At 37.9% G+C, this 18,041-nt stretch overlaps 1 protein-coding gene across 4 annotated transcripts in view; it reads left to right on the forward strand.

Annotated features, from left to right (window-relative positions):
- Window positions 1-18,041, forward strand: part of EXOC6B (exocyst complex component 6B) — a 607,587-nt gene that overhangs the window by 106,057 nt on the left and 483,489 nt on the right. For all 4 annotated transcript variants that reach the window (XM_032873651.1, XM_032873652.1, XM_032873653.1 and 1 more), the window contains exon 6: window positions 1,323-1,527. In XM_032873651.1, coding sequence (XP_032729542.1) covers window positions 1,323-1,527 — 205 coding nt within the window. The remainder of the gene's footprint in view (window positions 1-1,322; window positions 1,528-18,041) is intronic.

Here is an 18,041-nt window from a genome sequence, read left to right on the forward strand (position 1 = left end):
TATTTTACATATATTTACTATTTCTTATGCTCTTCATTTCTTTCTGTGAATTCAAGTTAGTTTCTGTTGTCAGTTCCTTTCTGGCTTCTTTAGGATTTTTTTCAAGGCAGATCTGGTATCAGGGAATCCTTGGTCTTTGTGTTTCAGGAAATGTATTTATTTCATTTTCATTTCTAAAGGATAGTCATCAGCTAAAGATTGGTCCAAGGTTTGTGCTCAGACTTGAGCCAGTAAGGTTTCTATCTGTTGTCAGTGGATTTGTGTGTGAGCTATGGAATACCTTAAAGATTCGTGCAGTTTTTGAAACAGCCTGAGCTTTTAATTTTCTGCCAGGGCTTTTACTACGTGTGTGTCTGCTGCCTCCTAGTCAACCAGGGATGTGTGGAGTGCTCAGGCCCTTTTGGTGTCCTGTTGTGCGAGTACACAGCCTCAGCCCATGGATGGGCAAAGAGCTATTGGGCCCTTCTGTGGGTCTCTTATTTCTGTACTTTCCTCTTAAATTTCTGGTTAGTCCTCTAATCTACCCTTTGACCCAACCCAGACTATATTCAGGCCAGGAGAGTTGGAGTAGTTTCCTGTTTGTTTATTTGTTTGTCTGTCTGTTTGTCCTTCCTTCCTTTCTTCTTTTCTTCTTTCCTTCCTTCCTTAATCTGGAGTTTTCTACTTTTCCTAAGAACGCCACTCCCATTGGCTTCTAATAGTGGGGAAGCTGCTGATTTTTAGGACAAGCCAATATAACCAGTGGGAGGGAGGGGGGAGTGGAGCGTGGGTGGAGTTGGAGGTTTGATGGGAGGTAGCCCTAGGCAAGAACACCACAGAGTCATTGTTCAGCAGTTTTCATGAATAAACACTTTTCAATTTGTTCTCCTTTGGTCTATTTCCAGAGCCCTGAAATGGTTGTCTGGGACAGTTTTGTTTAGTTTATATTTGTTTTTTGGGTAGAAAATTTGCTAAGCTCTTCCTTGTGCTATAGTTGGAAGTTTAGACTTGGGTATTTTATTTTATGGGATGATTGTTTTGGCATTTATATGATCATTTTGTATTTTATTTTTTGCATAAGGAATTTCATTGGTAGATTTTGTAAGTTTTCTCTGTTCTCGGACTAAAATCTTTTTTGATTGTAATTTGTTAAGTCCTTTAATACATATATTAATTTTGAATAAGTTGTCATTTTTCCATTGATGTTTTTATTAAAACTTAATACTGGATTTGTCTTAATGTACAGTGAAAACTAATTCAGTCTAGAAATTTTACCTGAGGAATACACCTGTGGCCCTAAAGTAGATTGAGTTGAGCTAAAGATGATACAATTCCTTTTACAGGCATTATCCTGCACTGAAAACTCTGGAACATCTAGAGCATACCTATCTGCCTCAAGTAAGCCACTATCGATTTTGCAAGGTGATGGTGGACAACATCCCCAAGCTTCGAGAAGAAATTAAGGATGTTTCTATGTCTGATCTCAAAGACTTTCTGGAGAGTATCCGCAAACATTCAGACAAAATTGGAGAGACTGCCATGAAGCAAGTAGGTCTTGGGTTTATGATAGGTTGGCCAGTGACTTTGCTAGTATTCTGTTAAACATGGGTTTCTCTCTGCTAAGTATCTTAATTGTTTCATGTCATTTTAGGGAAGTCCTTCCTCTTTATGGGAACACATGGTTAAAAGATGAGTTTTATTGTTTTAACAGCAATGAATTATTTACTCAAATATTGTTTTGTTCTGAGAAGTTCAGTAAATATGGATCAATTGTGATGGTTTTATAGGGACCTTAAAGAGGTTTTTCTATTTTTTAAATATTTTCCTTCACTTTGGATATGATTTGAAGCCCAAGATTTTTAAAAGGTCTCTTTCTAGGTAATGCGCTAACTTATGCTGTAGGTACCTTTGGTTGATTACTTATCATGTAAGCAAGATGTCATGTTATTTATAAATATTTCTGTAACTGTTATTTCTAGTATCAATGAAGAAAGTCCTTTTGGGAAATAATGTGAATTATGATCATAGAAAAGGATTTATTTACAGCTTATAAGTGAACAAATGTGTTAGAAATTTTTAGGTTTTCTTTTTTTTTCCTTTTAATTTCATCTCTAAGTAATGAAAGCTACCAAGGAATGTCTTGATTTCTTTCTCGTCATTTTGAATAAAAGAGCACTAATGATTTGCAGTGCTGCTTGCTCTTAAAATTTAAATCACATTGATTTTATTAAAATATCTGGGTATATCTTAAGATGTAGCCTATAACAACAAATAGAAGACTTGGTTGCTTATGGAAAGTGTTGTTTGGTTTTGCCAACAACTGTGTTCTTTAAGAAGTCATTTGTAGTTCTTATCATTCTGGCAAGAAGGAGGGAGCACATCACATTTTTGATCTCAGCCAGTCTTGGTAATCTTTCAGATGTCTGATTCTGCAGAAGAGATTTGCGTCTTAGAAATTCCTTTCCTAAAGCATTACAGATTTGTCTTTTTTTTTAAAGTTTTTTTTTTAAAGTTTTGTCAGTTTTATACTGTATAATGGGGAACGTTTAAAACTATTTGATGATAAACCTGATGGAAATAATCATATCAAGTCATTTTTTAGTGGTGAAGAAAGAAAATTAATAATTGAAAGTGTATCTCCGTATTACTGGGGGTATATATATATATATTTTTTGGGGGATATATATTTTGAGTACAGGAATGAAGGTAGTCTCTATTGTGTTTGACAAGTTTTTTCTAAACTTTCAAAAATAGGAGAGTATAGTACAGAGTCTCTGTGGAAGTGTTGTTTTTTTTATTTTTATTTTTATTTTATTTTTTTTTTTTTAAGATTTTATTTATTTATTTGAAAGAGAGGCAGTGAGAGAGAGCATGAGCTAGGAGAAGGTCAGAGGGAGAAGCAGACTCCCCGTGGAGCTGGGAGCCCGATGTAGGACTCGATCCCGGGACTCCGAGATCATGACCTGAGCTGAAAGCAGTCGTTCAACCAACTGAGCCACCCAGGCGTCCCAGGAAGTGTTGTTTTTTTAACGTTACTTTTTTTTAGGCCTCTGCTTGAGAAATTAACTTCATTTCTTTTTTGGTGAAAGAGATGATTCCATGAAAATACTATTATTTCACTTACTGTGGATTATCTGGTTTTACCTCTTAATTATCTAAAGAAATTCAGGCCCAGGGCAGGGAAGTGACTTGCTCAAGTTCACACAGCTTGTAAAGGTCAGGTCCTGTAGTAGAATTCAGGGTAGTTTGAGGTGAATTTGCCTACCATGGCACTCAATCTGTGTAAACTATTAGCTATTTGGTATATTTGTGTTATATAAAGAACTGAAGAAAACCGTCATTGATTCAGAACTTTTAATTAACTGATAACCCTGTAAAATTTAAATAGGTATAGCTTTTATTTCATGTATTGTTATCCTATGCTATGTTAGTTGAGATTGTTGAATAAAAATATCTTAACACACTTTAAGATCTGTAGTACCTAAAAAGTAAGGAGAGTGGGAGGAAGAGAAATTACCATATACTTTGTACATAGTAGTTGTTCAGTAAATATTTATTTGAATTTGTGGATGTTGGAAAAGAGGGAAAGGATATGATTTATTTTTCACTTATGTCAAACTCAAAATGGTGTTTCTGACTTGTGATGGTTTTCTTTGCATTGGTCATTTAGGGAATCTTTCCATTGTGTGGCTCTGCCATTTTTAATGTGGCTTTGAAGGTTGCTGCAGAAGGAAAAAGGCCAGGGAGTATTGCCTGTGGGAGAGCTTTTAAGGGCTACTCATGGATGCAACATATTATCCCTTATACTCACATTTCATTGGCCAGAACCTAATTACTTGGCTTTTACTGACCTGCAAGGGAGGCTGAGAAAATAAAATCTCACTCCGTCACAAAGAGGAGAAGGACTCAGGTTTGGTGAATAGTAACTAGTCTCTGGTACAGGCTGCTCTTTGGTCATCAAATATCTCTTCACCTTTCCTCTTGTCCATAGAACACACATGCTTCTTCTCAAGAAAGGCAACCCAGTATCCCATCTAGTTATGACATCCATTTGAGAGTCTAGTATCTTCTGGGATGCTCAGTGTTAGGTCGGCGGGCTCCAGGTGCAGGAGGAAAAATAGAAATGACCTCAGGGTCCCGCCTCCTGCCAGCCTCCACTCCCCTCCTCCCCCCTTTCCTTCACCCTTGACTCTCCTACCAAAAGGATGTATGCCCGGGTCACCGTCTCCACAGGTAAGCCTATACCTATGCAGGAAACAGATAAAAGACCCCTGCCAACTCCCTCCCAGTGCGACTTCCCCCACTCCCCTTCCCGGAGTCGCGGAACCTCGCCCGAGGGTGCCCACCTCCTCCTGGGCGGCAACATTCCTGGCTTTCCTTCTCCTGAGCCCTGAACTTTGCGGGAGAGTGCCTTTAATAAATCTTGCCTTGCACCCACTTTGCCTGGTGTCGTGTTTATCTCGCCTATAAAACCTTACACTCAGAACTCACCATCAGATTCAGATGAGCCTCCAGATCCAGATGGGCTGCCAACCAGGAAAGAGACCAGGGAAGAGGATGACAAGTTATCCACACTGTGTTCCCTCCCACCTCCAATGAGGAAACTAGAATGGAATAACCACAACAAAAACTTGCATTTAGAAAAGGCGATAGTGGGAGATGCACAGTATTTCCTGCTTCATAAGCAAATCATGTAATCCTTTTGGGCCATCATTGGGGAATCCTTCTGCCTTGGTAATAGTGGGTCTTTCTTGCTTAGACATTAATTCTCTGAGAGGAACTCCTTTGCCCATAGTTCTCCCAGGCTCTTGGTAGCACCCTGTTTTTTCTTTCTCTGTTTTTTTCTTTTTCAGAAAGAAGTGGGTACTGGGGAATATGTCTTCCTTAGGTGATCTCTCTCCCTCTCTCTCTACTCTCTCTGTCTCTCATTTTCTTTCTCTCGTAATGTTTCTAGATATCTATACTTACATCTATATCTATACACATAGACTCCCTCCATATATATATATGCATATATATGGATATATGAATATATATGCACATATATATGGATATGTGAATATATATAGATACATATCCATATATCGATATCTATCTATCTATCTTAGACTGCCTGCTTTCTGCTTCTGCAAATTTAGGGACCTAAGGGTGGTTTTAAGTCTCTGAACAGCCAAAGGTTTATTTAGTCCAGATTTGTGATTTGGGGCATTATACTTACCTCAAAACTTAGGAGGCCTCTGTTTCTTTCCCATAGGTTCTATTTGGACACCAGATCCAGTGCTCTTTTCTAGCTATAATTTTGAGGAATAGTTTTTTTTTTTTTCCCTTTCTTCCCACTTTGCAAAGGTAGACCTTGCTTCATGCCTTTCTTACTTTAATGGCCCTGCTTTGAAGTGGTGTGAAATAATGGGTAAGAGGACCACACGTGAATCTAATCTTTGCTTCAGGATTGAGTCACTTTGTTCATCTAGAAATAGTCTTTGGAATTTATTGCTCAAACCTTTACCATTCTTTTACCATTGGGATTCTATATGCATTCAGCTTTCTAACCCTCTGAGGCCCATGTGTCTGGACTTCTTTTGTCTCCTATATTTCATTTAGCAAACCAGCAACTTCTTTTTTGTGGCTGTCTCTTTCCTGTAGTAGCTTGCTAGAGACAGAAAGGAAATGCCAGTATATACTCTAACTCTGACTGTCCATTCAGTCACAGAGCTACACGCCCCATAGGCATGTGGTGTGCCTTTTCACTTATTACAGGTTCCAGCTTTACTAGTCGTTTTGTCACAGTATTACAGGGCTCTCCAGGCTTTCAACGTGTTACATGTATATTCTTGCTGCCTATTGCCTGACCTCTCAACCAATGCCATTTATTTTAGTTTTTGTTGTTGTTGTTGTTGTTGTTAAGGCAAAACCATTCTTCCAATACCAGTTTCTGTTTTCCTTAAATAATGCTGCTTATTATAAGAGCTAAGCTCTAAAATCTCACCATAGAAGTTTCATTGTTTGCTCATTGGAAGTCCACAGTGATCTTCCTGGCAGGGTCGCTTTTCTTCAAGTGACCATCAAGGAATCCAGGACTCTTCTGACCTGTGGCTCTGTCACTTCAACACGTGGCTTTCAACATTCCAGTAGTAGGAAAAAGAGTAAAGAAGACCCTGGGGATTTTTATGGACCAGGCTTGTAAGTGATACATACCACTGCTGTCAACATTACACTGGCCGTACCTTACACACTGTAAGTGAGGCTTGGATAGATAGTCTGTCAGTCTGACCAGGAGGGACAAGAAATAGGTTTGGTGACTAGCTGGCTAGCCTCTGCTACAACCTGCTATTACACAGCCTCAGAAACCACATATCTTCCATGTCTCTTGCCTTTTTTCCCCCCAACAATTTCATTTCTTTGACGTTCTGCGTCCCCCATATGTTTGCCTTCTGATTTACTAACTCAGTTTTTAGCATTGTCATGCTGCTATTCAGAACTTTATCATTATTATTTTTAGTTTAGCAACCACAAGTTTAGCTTTAGAAATTTGTTCTAGTCCTCTTAAAAAAATATTTTAAGCTGTTTTCTTGAGAACCATGTGAGAAAATAGGTTTGGAAGTCTTAATACTGATAATTGGTCTGGGCTCTTCTAGAAATTAGGTAGGTGATTGTGCTTTTTCATGGCGGACATTTCCCTTTGTCATCTCCCCAGTGTATCCTGGGTTACTACATTGTAACAATGTATCCTGGGCTACTACATCTCTGGGGGGACTTTGTCCTTGGTACTGTGAAATGATGGAAAAGGGTAGATTGGTTTCTTTTGAGGTTAAAGCAGTCAAAACAAACTACCAGAAAGAGCTCCACCCTGATTAAACTTTAATGTACAAATTAGGCTCAATACTTTTATCTGTTATTATAATCTCAAACTGCTTGCTGTCTCATTTTATCAGAAGATATGTTGCAAAAAATAGGGATGATCTGAAGGATATGTAGTTTCTCAATTCCTCTGTATTCAAAGTGGTATATGATCTCTGGATAAAGCTTTATCAGTAGGAAGCTCTTAGTTTTAATCACCTGTGGTAGGCAGAATTCTAGGATGACGCCAGGGTTCCTGTCCCCTGGTGCATGCATCCTGTAAAATCTCCCTCCTTGAGTGTGTGGGCCTGGTATATAATCAGGTAGAGTCTTTTAAAAGAGTGAATGGAGTTCAGGTATAGAAGTTAGATTTAAAGCTGCAGCAGATGCTCTGCAACAGAAGAAATAAAGTGCTGAGTTTTGGAGAAGGACCCATGGCATGGAACGGTAGGCCACTAGAGGTGCTGAGAGCTATCGCTGACGGACAGCCAGCAAGGAATTGGGAACCAGAATCCTACAACCACAGGGAACTGAATTCTGCCTATAATATGAATGAATTTGGAAGAGGACCCTGAGTTCCAGATAAGACCACAACTTTGACTGACACCATGATTTCAGCCTGGTGAGACCCTGAGCAGAAGACCTGGCAAAAAATGCTGAATTCCTGAACCATGGAAACTGAGATAGTAACTGTGTGGCTTTAACCCACTAAGTTTATAGGAATTTCTTACAGCAATAGAAAATTAATATGCTCTTTTATTTTGGCCTTTTTTGTTGTTGTTGTTTTAAGATTTATTTATTTGAGAGAAAGAGAGGGCATCAGGAACAGGGGCAGTGGGAGAGGGAGAGAGAATCCCAAGCAGACTCCACATTGGGTGCAGAGCCCAATGTGGGGCTTGATCCTCCAATCCAGAGACCAAGACCCAAGCCGAAACCAAGAGTGGGAGCTCAATTGACTCCACCACCCAGGCAACCTCTACCATTTAAAAAGATTTATTTATTTATTTGAGAGAGAGAATGCAAGTGAGCATATTTTGGTGTTGAATAGAATTACTTTTTACTAAACTGTACATTTTTATTTTTTATTTTACTAAACTGTACAATGGTATAGTCTAGTTTAAAGTGATATCTAGCAAGAAGTCTCTGAGTTTTTCATCTATTTTCCAGTATACCTATGAGGCTGCAAAAAAGTAAGAAAATAGGTAAGTATGAAAACTAGGAGAGAAATTTAACCATTTAATAGAATTTGAGGAGGAATTATAAAATTGTTCATTCTGCTGTTTATTACCTGTTGAATTTTAAGTTAAGCAGTCTTGTTTTTATTTTCAAAAAAATCTTTCATATTCTCATATATATATGCATATATCCAATACCATGTTAAAATATAAATATAAAATATAAATATATATTAACATGGTTATTAACATGGTATTAACAAATACCATGTTTTAATATATTTAACAATACCATGTTAAAAATATATATGCATAAATCCAATACACACACATACACACACACACACATATATATATATACATGTTTTAACATGGTATTGGATTGACAGCATTTAGTGAACCCAACTGTGGGTTCTGCCATGGGAAATAGAACCATCTGCAAAGTAGGCAGAAAATACCCCTACCTTTTTAGGTTGGTCTTCTTCCTGTATGCTTCCAAAATACTGTGCATATCTTATTTTAGAATTATCATTTTAGCTTGAAGTGATTTTATAAAAAATGTCTAAAGAAATTCTTCATTAATTGTCTGCTATTTTCTAGTTTTCCTGTTGACATTGATTTCTGTAATTCACTTGTTATGGAATTGATTTGTGTAGGAGGGAAGTTCTGTATTTCTTATTTTGATTAGTTTGCCTTAGGCCTTGTGAGGCTAAATAACGTTTGTAATATAAACATTCTTGGCTAGGTTGATTTCTATGTGAGGCTGTTTAACAAAGGAAAGGATTTATTTACTTTTAAAATTTTAACTTGGCTTTGCTAAATTATACGGGTTATATAACTGTTGGTTAGAAAAGGAACCCGTTGCCCATGAAGGAGATGGAAGGCTCCTAGGCAGTCTTCCTTTAGTAACTGGTTTTAAAGAAACTGACCCTTGGGTGAGATTAGTTGTCTCCAGGGTTCTTTCAACCCTTGAATTTCTTTGGTTAAGTCTTGACTAACAAAATGTGCTCTTTTATTTATTGTGTTGAATGTCTTTTGACTTAGACCTGGCACAGTACTACCAACTGAGTTAACACAGGCCATGTGATGACTGCCAAGTAAAAGCAGTCTTGCTGTTGAAACTTCTTTTGTGCTGTGTGCTATGCGATACTCCAGTGGAATATGGTTTTGGGGTCAGGGAAGCTGGTGTTCAGTTGGTCTGGTGTTCTTGGATTTACTTGATAATCTCTTTTCTTCTTGATTTCTGTATTTATATATTTGTACTACTCTTTACTCCTTGGTCTCTGATTATGGGGATGGCATGGGGGTGGGGTGGGGGGAGTGTGAAGCTGTTTTATAGAGATTCTTGAAATAAGCAGCACTCAGAGTAGCTTGCAATCAGAATATGGTAGATGGTCAGGTAGTAGGGGTTCAGTTTACTATTAAGTCATATGATAGTTAACAGAACAGATTTTGAAGTCTGGCTCAGACTCCTAGATTTGGCATTTGTTAGTTACATGACAATGAGCAAGTTACCAAGCATCCCATTCAGTCTTCAGAACTCTATAGTAGGGATTTTTAATCTTCTTTTCAAAGGTCTGAAAACATGTAGGGAAATCAAGTACTTAGTTTGGTCCCAGGCATATAATAAATGATTTTAAACCGTTTTTTCTCCTTGCCTTAAAAAAATTATTTGTTATATGTACTTCTAAAATATTTTGAACCTGATTTCAATTAAAAATCATGTATATATTAGAAGACTGTTAAGTATAAAACAACAGTATCTTTTTACCAGTATCGAGTTGGGATGAGAGAAGAAAGATAATTTATTTCTTAAATCTCATTTGAAAGGAGTATTGCAGTTCAGTTTTGAGCTTTCTCTTCTCAGGGAAAAAAGAACACTAGTGTATGTATATGTGTGCATAGATAATAAACATAATATTTATTTGCTTTGACTAAGCCAGGCATACCAGCTTATTAGGAGATATTTTCCCTTAATTAAACTTAAGAGAAAATTATCATATGGATTCTCAATACAGTTTATGGTTTTGTGGTGTGCTCATCCTAAAATAGAACATTGCTTAGAAAATCTAGAGGAAGAGCAGTTATTATAATACTTACTCCATCTCTTACAAATATATATACATATACATGCGTGTGTGTGGTGTGTGTGTGTGTGTGTGTGTGTGTGTGTGTGTATTTTCAGTTATTTTAAGATTAAATTCTTTTGGGAATATTCCTTTTACTGAGTCTTGGCTTGTGAGCAATAATACAATATAGTATCATAAGAATAAACCATCAAGTAGAACAGAACACAAGTATAGAAATTGACCAAACATGTATATATATATGAATTTAATAAGTGACAAAGGTGGTGTCATACAAGAAGCATAAATACACACAAATTAGCATCACACCATATAGGTGTAAGTTTTCCTTCAGTCAGTCTTATAGGTAGAAATGTCAGTGGAGTGCATGGGAAAATCATTCTACTACCTTTCTCTGGAGGGATGTGATGGGTTCAGCTTTGCTGTACAAACAGCAGGATGTGTCTCAGGAGAGGGGCCCTGCTCTCAGATCATTTATAGGGAAGCTGGGAAGAAGCTGAAGACGGTCAGTATATATTAGGTGGATCCTTCCTGGTCCAAGAAATGTCTTAGTAAAAGTAATTGTCATGTCAGTGCCACTGATATCAGCTAAGCAGACCTAGTTTTTTTCAGATGAGCCAACTCAATTTTCCTGAACCAGCATATTGCTGAGCTATGAGAATGGTGAGGGTACAGAGCCACTAGGGCCCTCCAAGGCAACATCTCATAGCAGTGGGGAACTCCATTAACATGATTGCTGCTTTCCGTATCTGTCTTCCCAACTAGACTGTGGTTTGTGTAAGGACAGAAGTATGGTTTTATTTTTATAGCTCCAGTGCACTACTAACGTAGTACTTGGGGACAGTAGATAGTTAATAAATAGTTAGTAAATCAATTAATGATTGTCATATTATTTAATAAAATTCAATGTACCTACACCTTAACATTTTTCAGGAAGAGACATCTTTTAAAAAACATTCAAGGTATATGCTCTTAGTTTCCAGTTACATTCTTAAGTATATGAAAATGTCTAAAATCGCTTCTTGAATAGATTTTGACCCTTTCTGGAAGTACTGTGGAGGTACTAAGAGGTTATCAAATAGGCTTGTTAAAAACGTTGAATTCAACATATACATTTATATTTTCTGCCTCTCTAGATTTGTAAAAACAATAGCTAGGGGCATCTTGGTGGCTCAGTTGGTTAAGTGTTTGCCTTTGGTTCAGGTCATGATCTCAGGGTCCTAGGATCAAGAGTCCTGCATTGGGCTCCCTGGTCAGTGGGGAGTCTGCTTCTCCCTTTGCTCCTCCTCCCCACTCCTGTTCTCTCTCTCTCTCTCTCTCACCCCCTCACTCTCTCTCTCTCAAATAAATAAATGGAAATCTTAAAAAAAATGCAGTTAGACAACCTGATTCCTTCCCCAGCTTTTCCCACCAGTTAACTGCCCTATCCCAGGTCTAGCAGAAGACCACAGGACAGTAGACGTAAGTTGATGGTAAGGTTACCAAACCAAAAGCAGTGGAAGTTTGTTGAGATTCATCTTGCATTTCACAGCCCTCCTCTCTGATTTGGTTCCCAGGATTCAAATAGCCAGGTTTATATCCTTCAGGTATGAGATTGGAAGGTACTGTGAATAATAGGGTTAGTCAGTCCAAGAGAACGGTCTTAGAGGTAGGTCCACTCGGTAGTCCCCAGTCAAATGGACAGGTCAGATCACTCTGAAGTCTGCAGTTGACTAGATTGTTGTACATGCGCAGAACTTTCAGTCAGCTTTTTACTTTCCCAGTTTGAGATATGGGCAGATCACCAAGGATCAGCAGATATTTGAGAAAATCCTCTAACGTTACAGTTAGAGGTCAGAACAAACACATATGAAGAAGCAACTTGGAAAGGATAGAGACTGTACAAGAAGAGGAAAACTAAAAGGCATAACAAAACAATCAATAGTGTTAGAAAGATAAGAGAAGAAAAATTGTACATACAAGAGGATCAGAAAGCTACACAAAAGGAGAAATTCAGAGAGCAAAAAAGAATGTTTAAGAATTAAAAATATAGGGGCACCTGGGTGGCTCAGTGGGTTAAAGCCTCTGCCTTCGGCTCAGGTCTTGATCTCAGGGTCCTGGGATCGAGCCCCGCATCAGGCTCTCTGCTCAGCAGGGAGCCTGCTTCAACCTCTCTCTCTGCCTGCCTCAGCCTACTTGTGATCTCTGTCTGTCAAATAAATAAATAAAATATTAAAAAAAAATTAAAAATATATGGGACGCCTGGGTGGCTCAGTTGGTTAAATGTCAGCCTTTGGCTCGGGTCATGATCCCAGGGTCCTGGGATAGAGTCTGGCATCTGGCTCCTTGCTCAATGGGGAGCCTGCTTCTCTCTCTGCCTGCTCTGCCTGCTCCTCGCCCTGCTTGTGCTCTCTCTCTCTGACAAATAAATAAATAAAATCTTAAAAAAAAAGAATTAAAAATATGATAGCAGAAACCTTAAAGGAGGGTTTGGAAAATAAAGTGGAGAGGATCCTTCAGAGAGAAAGAGAGAGAGTAAAGAGAAAAAGAGATAGAACATAGGAAATAGAAAAGATAGAAAAATATTCGAGGGTCAGTTCAGGAGATCTAGTGTTTGAATACTAGGTGTTCTGGAAAAAGAAAGAGAAAATGAAGGAAAGGAATTCATAGAAATAACGTGGGAAAATTTCCCAAAATTTTAAGACATGAAATTCCAGATTAAAAGATGCCTAATATAAGGGATGGAAATAGTCTTACATCAGCTATGTTGTGAGATTTCAGAAGCCAGAGGACAAATAGAAAATCCTCTAGAGATGGATAAAAATGCCTCTAGAGATATAAAACAGGATTCAGTGTCAAAATGATTTGGGAATATAGCAGTACTGGGAGGTAGACTGAAATGGAGCAGCATCTTTAAAGTTCTAAGGGAAAATGATTACTCATCCACATTTCCCTATCTAGCTGCACAATACCAAGCAAGTATAAGGGTGGGATAAATATGTTTTCAGTAATGAAAGTCTTCAAAAATTTGCTTCCCATACCCCGCCCCCCCCAAGATAGGAGGTATTAAGGACAGAGATAATCTAAGAGAGAAGAGGAGCAAATAGAATTTCTAAGATGATGATTAAAAGGAAGATAGTTGGTTGACAGTGGGGTAGCAGGCAGAAAGTACAACCAGCACAGTCTGGAGCATTTTAGAAAGTTTGAGAGAGGTATCCTGAGAAGGTGAAAGTAGTAAAATACTGGATATATTTGAACATATTGAGAGGAAATTCAGATAGTTGGGGAGAGTTTGGAAACAGAGTAATGCTAAATACATAAAAACTTAGGTAAACTTAAAAATAAGAAAACTTAACCCCAGAAAACAAGTTATGTAAAACAGGGAAAGTGATGATAGTATCTTATAGGGATTGGCTGTGACTTGCAGTTATATAGTTATAATAATGGCTGAAAGCTAACTTATCTAATGGATCCATTGATTTTTCTCTGTTTTGAGGAATAGGTGAATGGACACTGTGTGCAGATGTGTGATGCTGGTGTGGTATGCATGTGAAAGAGACCAAACTAAATCCTCATCCCTCCTGTGGGACATCAGTAGATCATGCTTAAGTCTAACACAATGGAGGGTGCCTGGGTGGCTCAGTGGGTTAAGCCTCTGCCTTCCGCTCAGGTCATGGTCTCAGGGTCCTGGGATTGAACCCCGCATCAGGCTCTCTGCTCAGTGAGGAGCCTGCTTCCCCCGCCGCCTACCTCTCTGCCCTACTTGTGATCTCTCTCTCTCTATTAAATAAATAAAATCTTTTTTAAAAAAAATCTAACACACGCAGGAAAAGGCAGAAGCAACGCAAGGGTCTGTTGACAGATGAATGGATAAACAAAATGTGACACATACATACAGTGGAATATTGTCCAGCCTTTAAAAGGAAAGAAACTGACACCTGCTACGACATAGATGAACCTTGAAGACATGATGCTAAGTGAACTAAGCCAGGCACAAGAGGACAAATAGTGTATGATTCCACATGCATGAGGTTCCTGAACTAGTCAGATTTATAAAGACAGAAAGTGGAATGATGGTTTCCAGGGCCTGGGCTAGAGGGTTGATGAATGAATGTTTATTGGGTACAGAGTCTCAGCTGGGGAAGATGGAGAAGTTCTGAAGATGGATGGTAGTGATGGTTATACAGTGTGAATGTCCCTAATATCGTAGGACTGTACACTTAAAACTGGTAAACATGGAAAATTTCATGTTACGTATATTTACCATAATTTAAAAAGCCTGGAAAATTAGGCAATAGCATAAATACAGATGCTAGATAGAGATAGAGGGTAAACTTTAAAAAGAGTGGTTGCCTCTGGGAAGCAGGGTGTAGGGGGAAGAAGGAGAGGAGGAGATGGTGTCTTTTCATAATAAACCGTATAGAATGATTTGACTGTGTACAACTTAATCATGCATGACTTTGAATATATAACTTAGATAAAATATATTGAATGAAATAGAAAAGAAATACAAGTCATCAGATTTGGAGTACATGTGTAGTAGATATTGGTGGACTGAAATAGGAAAAATTCCAACTCTCAGGGTAGGAAAAATTCCAACTCTCAGGGTCCAAAGGAAGAGTGCCCCTTATTTAAGGGAACACTTGCACTTAGCTTTATTATTATTGTCTTTTTTCTGCTCTATGTGGGGTAGTGGAGGAGTCTGTTTTTCAGATTCATAGCTGTAATAAGATGTAATTGTAATTATGTGTTAGATGTAACTTAAATTAATTGTGTGTTAGATGTAACTTAAATTAAGGTCCATTTGGTTCTCTGTTGTATTGTGTGCCTTATTAAAGAAGAGAACAGAATATAATATAATGAGCAACATTATATGTATATATGTTTCTAAATATAAAAATCTATTTTTTAAAATGATTTTATTTATTTATTTGACAGAGAGAAAGAAGGACAGAGAGAGCACAAGCAGGGGCAGCAGCAGGCAAAGCAAACTGTCTCTGAGTAGAGAGCCTGGTTCAGGGCTCGAACCCAAGACGGTGGGATCATGACCTGAGCTGAAGGCAGATGCTTAATCGACTGAGGCACCCCTATAAATATAAAAATCTTGAGGGTGATGATAAAGGTTGAAAATTTGTGATAATCCGAACGATGTCTTTCCCTTGCCTTGAAATCTTAAATATTTGCTTCTGTTCAGCAGAGAATATGAGTGCTTCAGCACCCTCTTTTTGTTGCAAAATAATTGTCATACTACCCGCCCCTGCCACTACTGCAGACCTACATGCTCATTTCAATCATGCATGGGCATGTGTTCTGATGAGTGAGTGAGTGGCCCTGCATAGTTTCAGAAGAAGAGGAGAAAAGAGGGAATTAGAACTGTGAAGGAAATTAGTGCTGATAGGCCAAGCTTCCTATAATTGGCTTGGCCTCAGAATTTTGTGGGAAAGAGCCAGTGGCCTCATTATTACTTCATTAGGAATCTGAACTTTCTGTTGAATTTAAAATAAAGGAACATGACCCACACTATGAAGTTTTTCTTGGGTGGTTTGTACAATAACTGAACCTCATTCCATTACAACACTCCTGGGATTTCCTACTCCCCCAAGTATCATGAATAAATGTGCCACACTAATGTGGAAATGAGGTTCGGTTCACTGAACTCTACTTTTTGACTTGAACTTGAGACCAGTACTTTAGATCTGAGTTATGAGGTAGAAATAAATTGATCTTACTAACAAATAAGATGCTATCTGGTTATTTTTTTATTATGTAATTTAACCTCTGAAATATGCAAGTGTATGAAAGAGGTTATTTAAAATGATGCTTTAAATAGAGTATATAAATACACAGCCTAAGTGCTGTTAAACATTACTATCTTGGGGCCTAAGAATAACTGCCTTACCATCAGATAAAGTTTATATGTGGTCAGGGACAGCATCTATCTACCTTTCTAAAAGATAAATGGAAGCAGAATATATTTTTCATCTCATCATTGGAGTGTAAAGCTTATGTTTAAAGGTAGTGATCTCTCTACACATCTGAATAAGCTAGTATTCTTGTGTTATATCTGTTTATAAAGTTACTATCCTACTTCACTTGTGTATAGATGTTGTTTTTTCTCAGATATAACTGCATGATTGAAATACAGAATAAATATTTAAAACCAAACACTTACATCCCTTTTACTTTCTACCTCTTTACATAGTTAGGTGTGCTTCGTTTTTTCCCCATCTCCCTTTCTTTTTCCTCTCTCTGAGTTCTGGAAATCCGGCTTCCAAGACCTCAGGATTCGGCTTCAAGTGGGCTTACATGCTGACCACCCCACCTGAGAATCTTTTATTTTTCAAAAATCAACTATGGTATAAGATTTAAAACCATAATAGAGGGATGCCTGGGTGGCTCAATCGGTTAAGTGTCTGCCGTCATCTCAGGTCATGTTTAGCTGTAAGGATAATGTTCCTTGGTCTAAAGAACAATTCAAAGTATGATGTTTTTAGAGTGTTTAAATTCAAGGATAAAGACTAATCAGTTCTGTTAGTCCCAGATCCCAGATTTTCCTGATACTCTGATACATCTTCACTACTGATTCTCATTAGATTAGACAAATTTTAATGTCTAATCTGATATCAATACAGTGAAAAGTATACAAGCAAACAAGGATGGCAAGGATTTGTTTTAAAATGGTTGTAAATCTGGGATACTTGGGTGGCTCAGTTGGTTAAGTGTCTGCCTTTGGCTCAGGTCATGATTACAGGGTCCAAAGATGGAGTCCCGCATGGGGTTCCTTGCTCCGTGGGGAGCCTGCTTCTCCCTTTGCCTGCTGCTTCCCCTGCTTGTGCAGTCTCTCTTTCTCTGACAAATAAATAAATACGATCTTTTAAAAAAGTGGTTGTAAATCTTTCCCATTTTTTACTCAATGTGATTAAATCCTTGGACCCTGCGGGCAGATAGTAATTTATTGCTTGAATTCCATCTTAAATTTGGTGAGTGCTTTCTCACATTGAGTTTTTCTCTACCCTATGTTTAGATCTAATTAATATAATTCTGTAAAACAGATCTCATAGAGCATGATGGATGTATTTGGTCATTTCAAATGTCTTTTATTTTATTAATACTTTCATTGGACTAGCAGGGATTATTATACCTAAAAAAATAGATTTCTTATATAAGTGACTATAGAAGTTACTGTAACATTATATAAGTAGAATTATGAGTTATAAAATATTATAATCAAAGAGGAATTAACACCAGGCAAAGCTACTTTTATTTTAAAGAGATTCTATTTCATTACAATGGTTAAAAACAAATTGAGATAGTGGTCTGAGAATGTTAGACCCTTTAATAGATTTAGGATTGGAAGAAAGGTTCCATTGCCAACACTCTCAAGGACAACAGGCATTTATTTTTATTAACTTGACTTGCACTAATTGAAGACTAGGAGAGGTGATACCTTCTTTTATTTTCATCATGCAGTTTTGCTGATAATACAGCCTACAGAGAAGCCGTCAACCCTCTTTGTGATAATTTTTAGAGAAAGTAAACTCATGTCTATTCCTGATCAAGTCTTTCTTGTAGAGCAGAGGTGCCTGGGTGGCTCAGTCGGTTAAGTGTCTGGCTTTGGCTCAGGTCATGATCTCAGGGTCCTGGGATTGAGCCCCGCATCAGGCTCCCTGCAGGGAGCCTGCTTCTCCCTCTCCCTCTGCTGTGCTCTCTTTCTCTCTCTCTCAAATAGATAAATAAAATCTTAGAAATAAAGTCTTTTTTGTAGAAAAGCTTGTAGTATTTTCAATGTTAAAAGCATAGGTTTGGAGCCAGAAAAGCTGGGTTATATCACAGAAAAGCTGGGATCTATCACTTATAACATGACTGAATAAAACACTTAACCTGAGCCTTAGCATGCTCTTTTATTAGTAAGGGTCATGTATGATGATATATATAAAGTACTTAGCACTGTGTCCCACACAACAGGTACTTAATAAACATGGCA

Source organism: Lontra canadensis, unplaced genomic scaffold (genome assembly GCF_010015895.1).
Source record: "Lontra canadensis isolate GAN:19392208 unplaced genomic scaffold, GSC_riverotter_1.0 scaffold50, whole genome shotgun sequence".
Lineage (NCBI taxonomy): Eukaryota > Metazoa > Chordata > Mammalia > Carnivora > Mustelidae > Lontra > Lontra canadensis.